Here is an 8,619-nt window from a genome sequence, read left to right on the forward strand (position 1 = left end):
AAAAGTCAATTGAAACAATTTACTTGGTCATGTCTATCCTTCTAAACACATAACTGAAGAGGCCTAACTTTGGAAACACAGTTCATAGCATTTAAGAAGATGGCAATATAAGAATATGCACAGATTGCAGCTGTAGTGCATAAACTCATCCTGGTTGGATGACTAGTTAGGCAACTAAACCAGCCACCGGGTTGCCCCAAAGAAATATAAATTAGAATGCAGGAAATGGTAAGGCCAGTCTCTAGGCAATGCTCTGTGCTTTCCTACCTCTTCAAGATTGAATTTCTCCATGTGAATGCAATATAGAAAGTTCTTTCAGCATCAGTCAAATCCAAAAAATTGAACAATGTACTGCTATATAGTTTGTAACAACATGATAAGGAAAAAAAGGAAAAGTCTAACACAAAGTAATCTTAACTATGAGCATTTCCTATATACCATTCAAGAGAACACAAAGAGAAAATCTAAGAACTACGTTCCTTTTTCACCTTTGCTACCCAATGTGAACAAAACCAATCAAAAAATGCCCTAGAGAAAGAGAGATTAGCAATTGTACCTTGAGTTCTGTTCAAAAGGGTCAGAGGTGCAGATTGTCAGCAAAAATCAGGACTGTTTCTCTACTTTTCGCTATCACCTTGTAAGAGCTCCAATTTTTAATGGATGTCCCAAAGGGGATAACTTTGCTTGCAAACCAGCCTATTGAGGCTTTGAGGTGTTCTGCAGCTGAGTAAAGATATGAAAGCCTTAATGTGACTGCTTAAGAGTGACCATATACTCGATATTCTGCTAGCATATAGAAGCAGCAGCTGCTTTACTGTATGCTAGTATACTGTAGGTAAGAGCATCTCTCAATCAGACATCTAAATCTTTGTAATCACTTACAAGAAAGTCATGTGACCAGTTTGCACAGCTCATTGCTTCAAGAATCAAGATCATGAATCTGAAACTGCATTTGAATTTTTTGCTTTAGCTTTTTAGAACCATATACTTTAAGTATTAGAATTTATTAATTTAACAGGACAAAGGGGAGACAATAGATGGAGAAATTGATCTTCACTGTTCCACATTATGGAACAGATTTACAAATTTTGAGGAAGGTGAAACCCTCTATAAAGAAAATTTTGAAACACTGGATTACAATATATTCTTTGTGCACCAAATCTAGAGTACCAGTTTCTCATAAAGTAAGGTTAAACATTCTTCCATTTAAATAACTCAATAGTCTGAAATTTGATTCAACAATATAGTCTATTTAGAGCTGTTACGGGCTGGCAAAGCATGACAAGACCAATTTTCCATTTTAAGTCACTAGTATAATAGAAATAATAAAAAAAACCTTAATTTAAAAAAAGAAGAAAACAAATAGACAGCCTAACCTGGCAAAGCATGGGTAACCATGCCACTCACTGCACAGCACCAAGCATCAGGGCAATGAGAGGTAATCATAGGTTCTCATGTCCCAAATAACACCTCTAGTTGTTGCTATAGTAATAAAAGTGTAATTAGAGTAATAAATAATGGTATCCAAACCAGTTAACCAAATCCAGTCCACCAATTACCTAAAGCACATGAATCATTTTAATATATAAACTAGGCAATTACACATTGGATGAATAATTCATAAAATGTTGACGTGTGAACCCCAATCCAAAGATGCCATTTGTCCATAGGACTTATGACTAACTTTATAAATAAGATTTTTGTTGGTGTCTCCATGAACGATATGTGGCTGCCTTTCTACCAAAAACCATACTATAATGGTATGTGTTCTTATATTTCTCAACAAACAGCCCTTCTCAAAACCATACTATAACCCCTGTAGCATTCAAGAAATTTTGTGCAATTTGCACCTAAGGCATCAACCAGATAAGTGATCTACCACAAGCAAATGTGAAAATAGTAGTATGATTGGGGTTCATAATCCCAAATCGTGCTTAAACCAGATCAACTCAACAAGTAAAGTCTTATACAGGATCCCACAGGGTCAGTCAAGTTAACTTATATTTTCTATGAAACTCCATCTAGCTTACTAAAGTATATCGACAATATATTAGAGGAACTAGATTGAATCTTGCTTTCACTAAAACGGTGCTTCAAGATAGGTAAAATCATTCTCTTTCACTGATCCAAACTTCGCTTTTTTATTTTTTTTAAGGAAGAAAAAGGAAAGAAACAAAGAAAGCAAGAGACAAGGAAAGAACATGTAATCGTGCCTATGCCTAACTTGATTATTGGTAAGTGGTAACAGCACACAAAGATCTAATCATAAGAATTCGGATACCAATTCTTTGTCTCTATTCAGTCTTTCTAAATATGTTACGGTCAAATCTCTGCCTTAAACTCTGTACCAGTTTCATAGCATTGGTTATCTTTCCACTCTCTGCCTGAATTGATTGATAGAATTCCCTTGAAAAGATTGACAATCAACTAGATTGTAAGATAATGATGATGTTATTATTATGATTATGTTTTTAATTAACTCTTTGATAGTACAAAAACAATGGAAACTGAGCACTTAGAAAGATCAAGACTGTTAAAAGGAATCACAAACTTATGCTATTTCAAATTAATGTCTTCAAGGAAATAATTACTATATTCCTTTGCTTGCTTGAATTCATGCAAAATACAAATGAGCTAAATTCTTGGCAAATTGGAATGTGAACCTGTCCTTTGCTGTTATTATTAAGAGTTTATACTCTATAGATAAGCTTTCTTAGGTTTATTTGATATCCATTTAACTACAAAACCGAAGAGCAGAATTCATTTTTCTTTCCCTTTGGATCCTGTTTTCCACATTAGTAGTAACAAAAATAGAAATACAGTTCATATTATGTACGGAAAGTAATTAAGAAAGGAAAAACACATGGTAAAGCCATGCACAATTTAAATCTTATGGACTCAGATTGGAAAGAAAGGGTGTCCCCACCTGCTTGGGCCAAATAAATTTAAATTAGCACACAGGAAGGTTCAAAACAGCTAGAGTTGGTCTATGCCAGCTAATAGTCATATGATATCTTTATGACTTTCCATTTTATATCTAAAATTACTTTAGTCTCATACTTAAATATTAGCTATATCCAAGGAAAAGATTATGTAATTGAATCTGATAAAATTTATGTCTATACTGTAAGTCTGGTAAGTATGTATGTCTTTGGTGCTAAACATGGTTTTTCCATATGAATCATTATAGACTTGCCATACTTGGCACAAAAGACATATAGACATGCCATATTGGGCAAAAAAGACAAAGATATACAGAAAAAGTTGCCTTGTAGAAATACCATAGTTTCTCATGCCTATGTGTATCTTTTGGGTAAAAAATGCAGTGTTTTTGGCATTAATGTATCTTCTATATATTCTTTATATTCTGATATTAGAATTCTTAATTTCTGCATCTTTGAAAAAAAACCCATATATGGAAGATCTATTAATGCGAAAAACACTACCTTTTTTGAACGAAAAGATAGACACAGGCATGAACGGTTGGTCTCGAAAAGATAGACGTAGGCATGAGAACACTATGGTATTTTTGAAGGCAACTTTTGCTGTGTATCTGTATGTCTTTTGTGCCAATTATGGCATGTCTATATGTCTTTTGTGCTAAGTATGACATGGCTATATGTCTTTTGTGCCAAGTATGGCAAGTCTATAATGATTCATATAGAAACACCATGTTTAGCACCAAAGACATATATACATACCATACTTAAATTATAGACATAAATTTTACTAGATTTAATTACATAATCCTTTCCGGAATATGGCTAATATTTAAGTATAAGACTAAAGTCATTTTAGACATAAAATGGCAAGTCATAAAGATATCATATCACTATTAGCCGGCATAGACCAACTCTAGCTATTTTTAACCTTCCTGTGTGCTAATTTAAATTTATTTGGCCCTATTTGAGTCTATAATATTTAAATTTTGTAGGGTTTTACCATGTGTAGTTCCTTTCTTAATTACTTTCCCTACGTAATATGAATTGTATTTCTATTTGTGTCACTACCAATGTGGAAATCAAGATCCAAAGGGAAGGAAAAATGAATTCTCCTCTCCAATTTTGTAGTTAAATGAACATCAAACAAACCTAAGAAAGCTTATCTATAGGGTGTGAAGTATTGATAATAACAGCAAAGAATAGGTTCACTATATCCCAATTTGGCAAGACTTTTGCCTGTTTGTACTTCGCATGAATTCAAGCAAGCAAAGGAATATAGTAATTTATTGTTCTTGAAGACATTTATTGGAAATGGAATAAGTTTGTCAAATAATTTATCATACATGTGTCAACAGGTCCACTCCAGTATGGTAACGGGAGCTGCCTGAAAGAGTTACAAGAACTTTACAAAACAGAAGTTCTCTGATGCTCTCGCCACAGACAATAAGTGGCCATTTTAAGTTATCTACCAGAAACCATATTATGAATGGACAAATCAGTTTCTTATAATATTTTGATCTCTTCTTCAGCTCTTACTTCAATTCAATCCTCAAAATTCATGTTGCTACAACATCAAGTGGACCACTGATTTACGAAAAGTAATGGAAAACAAGTATTCTGATGGTGTTCCTTCACCTCAAATTGCTCTTGACCCATTTCAACATTACCCAACAAAGTCTTATATCTAGTCAGGTAAAAGGTTAGTCAAGAGAATCTAAATTTTCTTATCAAGGTCCATCAAACGAACCTATTAGCTCTTCCAAAAAGAAGCACAAGCGTCAGGTGCATAATAGCACATCACAATTTGCACTACAACAAAAGAAAACAAAAGCAAGGAGAGAACAATATTTATCAATTCAAGAGAGTGTAATTTAATATGCCATTAACCAACACCAACTCAGTAGATGGTCATAACTCATATGTTACGATCTTCTATCAGCTTTTAGTTAAATATGGCAGATAAAGTGATTTCATGCACCAAGGTAATACAGTTTTTGAAGTATCAAAGATTTCACAAAATTCCAAATAGGAAACAAGCTCATAAGAGAGAATGACTTCCTGATCCTACGCTCAGAAAAAGAAAACGACTTACGTCAGGAAAATCAGCAAACTGCCATTAGCAGTCCATGTTAGCCCACCGATGGCAATGTAGATACTTCCTCATGACAGCGTTGTCGAGCAAGGCTTCACAAATTGCCCTTGGACACGACCCACCCCAGTAACTACCCTGTGAAGAAAGAGGTCATGACTCTCGCCGTAGAATTAAACCAAACATCGAAATAAGATGGGGAATCAAGAATCACTTGGTAACAACAAACAAGTTTGGTGCTAGCCGAGGCTTCTGCCTCTATTCAGTAAAAGACCATTTCTTCCATTCGAGCCCACACTCGAAATTTTCAATTCTTTGCGTTTTGATACGTTTCTTTGCCTGCCATGACCGTGGAGTGTTGTCATTTGTACGCCTATAATTGCACCGTTTGGGTTACAAGCATTTCGCCATCAGGCCCGTTTTCATTCCCCTTTCCTTTTTTCTTCTTAACCGGCGAAATTTGGAGTAATTTCCATTCTTTACATTATTATGATTAACAAAACAATTTAATAGAGAATGTGAGGTGTAATATTTTAAACCCATGCTATATAGAGTAATTGATTAAAACACCATGTTCCTACTCTGCGAAGGAGTCCATCGTTTTAAAGCAAAATTAAAACTCAATGTTTTCCACAGCAAAACCCAGGCCATAATCACTCCATAAAACGTCCCAAATAGCAAAGACCATGCAAGGCAGCCAATAGCCATTAACCCATCTTGGCTGCCAACTGTTTGTAGAGGATTTCTTTTCCGGAGGCATACTTGAAAGATTGAAATTTTTAACATTAATGGAAAAACTCAGTTGATATGCAAAACAAAACTTCCAAGGTCTCAAATTCATAATATTTCTACGGATTCCAGCAACAAAACATAACACAAAATTTGAACATTCTGAGTAAAAAACTGATTTACTATTAATCCCAACAACTACTTTCACTCCGTACATAACACTAATAGAAAGTAAATATCATCTCAAAAGATCCTGTTTGAAGGGCCCATGGTACTCTTCAGGTAGAGGCACCTCACCTGCAATCAACACAAATTCAATCATATTATTCAACAAAAAAAAAGTCAAAAAATCCAGGACATATACTATAAGAAATGAATTAATTATGTGGAAGGATTAACTAAGCAGTCCAAATGAACAAAAGCAAAGAAAACTAACATTTTGCCAGTTTTTCTTCAACAATGAAACAAGGAAATTGACACTCATTTGCACATTTTGGAAGATCTGCTTCTCCTCCATAGCTACATTCCCAACAGCAACTCCCATGCAAAGAACCTTCTTCAGTTGGAACTTCACCATTGCCTTGGTCTCATTCACCTTGGACTCTAGGGATTCCTGGTGAGTAACAAGGGTTGGGAATTTCCCTGCATTTGTACACGCATTCAACCATGTAAGATCACAACCCAAAAATCACAACTGCCAAATGCAAAATGCATAAGCTTAAGTCTCCCTGCGAATGCCTTAGCAAGTAGGCCATAAAAATTGCTAAAATCAAATTGCAATACCAATGCTCCAACATTAAACTTGCCTGCTTTGTTGAGACCAGGACCCAAGAGACGAGGGATCTGCTTGATGATAGCTTCAGATGCCAAAAAGGCCTGATACTTCTTGGCAAGCTTCTTGACCAACTTCTTGTTCTTGTTAAGCTTCTTCAGTGCTTCAACATCCATATAATCCAAGCCTATCTTCTCTGCCTGCGGACAAATTAAACCATTTTAGAAATGAAAAACCTCATTTCACAATTTACCAATTAAATATTAAAAGTACATTTCACATAACGCAAACCCTATGCATAAGTTCAGATACATAGTATTGTTCCAAGCAATATAAGAAAACAAAGTTTGACATAATAAAGTGGCAACATTACCTCTTCAACATGTTGAGCATCTCCAAGCATGCAGATCTTCATCTTAGGGCGAGGAATGTGTGGCAGCTTCACAGATCCACTGAAACGCTTGTCCTTTTGGGGATCATAGTTTTTCAGCCCAATCTGGAGTTCAATGGTCTCAGTGAACTTACGGTTTTTTTCCTTGGACTGAGCCACAATGGTGGAAATAGCTTCTCTAAGGGCATCACTCTGAAGCTTACTGTAAATAAGAAATGTAATATCTTTCAATAAAGAAAACAACAAACAAGTAAACAATAAACAACCACATGGTTCATAAATAGAATCATGAAGGATTTATCTAGGCATCATAAACATTTCACAATCATAAAATGAACACCCAAAAATAATGCATAGTTCCAATCAATGCTTTAGACTTTCCTATTTCAATCCAGAAACGGCAAACAACTCCCCCACCAACTAATGATAGTTCAAGTTCACATATTCAAAAAACCTTCAAATTTTCCAACACAAAAAGAAAAAACCCTAATAAAAACTATCAATCCACTTAAGGACATCAAGACACCAATCCCATACTAATAAATCACAAAACCAGCCTAATCAATGAGCTGAAAAAAGAATATCGAATAAGAGCAAAAACTAATTACACCTAACAAAAAAGCCATTTCCCATTTCACAGATGAAAAGCACCCAACAGATTATCCTACAACAATGACTAAATGACCCAAAGGAGCCAAATTCTTATAACTCAAGTCCAGTAAATCAACAGCAAGATTAAACGCCTCAGATACAAATAAAAAAGAGGAACTTATCAGAACCTGATATATAAAGTTGGGTCATTTAAATTCAGCATACATTCCACAAACCCAAAAGATAAAATTCAAACAAACAATTAAAACGAATGAAGAATTAAAATTACCTCATCCCTGAATCTCTGTTATTTCCACGAATAAAACTATAATATTTACCTGTAAAACAAAGTTTTCAAATCATCAGAAAATTAAAAGAATTGAAGCATTATAGTTAGATCTGAGAAGAAATGAGAAGTACGGTAAAGGAGGGTTTAACGAGAAGGATAGAGACTGTATGTTACCAGAGATGTGAGAAACCCTAGCCGCAGCCTTGATTTTTGAGGCTGTGGAGAGATATATAGGAAATCAGCAAATGTGTTAAAACCCTAGCTAGCTATTGTAATAAACTGATATTGGGCCACGGGTAAGGTCTAGCCCAAATTCTTTCGGGATGAGACTTGGTTTTGTTTAGATTAGGCCGAGCCCAAATTAATACTAGACCGGTTCTATTTTTGTTATGACCAAGCACATTCCTTATTTTGATACAGTAGTTTAGTTCTTTTTTTATTTCAAATACGTTTTGGCTAATTATTTTCAATTAAGTATATAAAATTGAGGTGACTTGATGCTAATATTAAGAAAAAAGAGATTATTTGGTAGGAAATTAAAATATATATAATTCCTTTTTCACTTTAATTTAAAATAATTTCCTTTCCATATAGAACATAAAGGAAGTATTTAGTGAGTAGTAAATTTTGCCATCACTTCAAATCTCCTTCCCCTTTGTCTTCTCCCCTTGTTACAAATGAAAAGCAAAAAAAGTGAGAACCCTTTTAGATCTAAAAGAAGATCCATCAAAAAGAAATAGTACAGTGATTAAATATTTTATGTTTTAAAAAGCTAGAAATTCATTCACATTTCAAGAGAAAAGCAAAGAAACGTTC

The 8,619-nt window shown here is 34.5% G+C and overlaps 1 protein-coding gene across 1 annotated transcript; it reads right to left on the reverse strand.

Annotated features, from left to right (window-relative positions):
* Positions 5,817-8,052, reverse strand: LOC18590320 (60S ribosomal protein L10a). Its single transcript, XM_007015758.2, has 6 exons — positions 7,978-8,052; positions 7,804-7,852; positions 6,906-7,125; positions 6,567-6,732; positions 6,197-6,402; positions 5,817-6,057 (listed from the first exon to the last, which is right to left on the reverse strand). Exons 2-6 carry the CDS (start codon positions 7,806-7,808, stop codon positions 6,004-6,006), a joined length of 651 nt encoding a protein of 216 aa, XP_007015820.1. The 5' UTR covers positions 7,809-7,852; positions 7,978-8,052; the 3' UTR covers positions 5,817-6,003.

Source organism: Theobroma cacao, chromosome 9 (genome assembly GCF_000208745.1).
Source record: "Theobroma cacao cultivar B97-61/B2 chromosome 9, Criollo_cocoa_genome_V2, whole genome shotgun sequence".
NCBI lineage: Eukaryota > Viridiplantae > Streptophyta > Magnoliopsida > Malvales > Malvaceae > Theobroma > Theobroma cacao.

What these genes read in the sequence shown, in the direction of transcription:
- LOC18590320 (XM_007015758.2), bottom strand. An exon ending in ATGCTCAACATGTTGAAGAG is followed by an intron (nt 6,733 to 6,905) that starts GTAATGTTGCCA and finishes ATTTGTCCGCAG; the next exon opens with GCAGAGAAGATAGGCTTGGA. An exon ending in TCCTGGTCTCAACAAAGCAG is followed by an intron (nt 6,403 to 6,566) that starts GCAAGTTTAATG and finishes GTACAAATGCAG; the next exon opens with GGAAATTCCCAACCCTTGTT.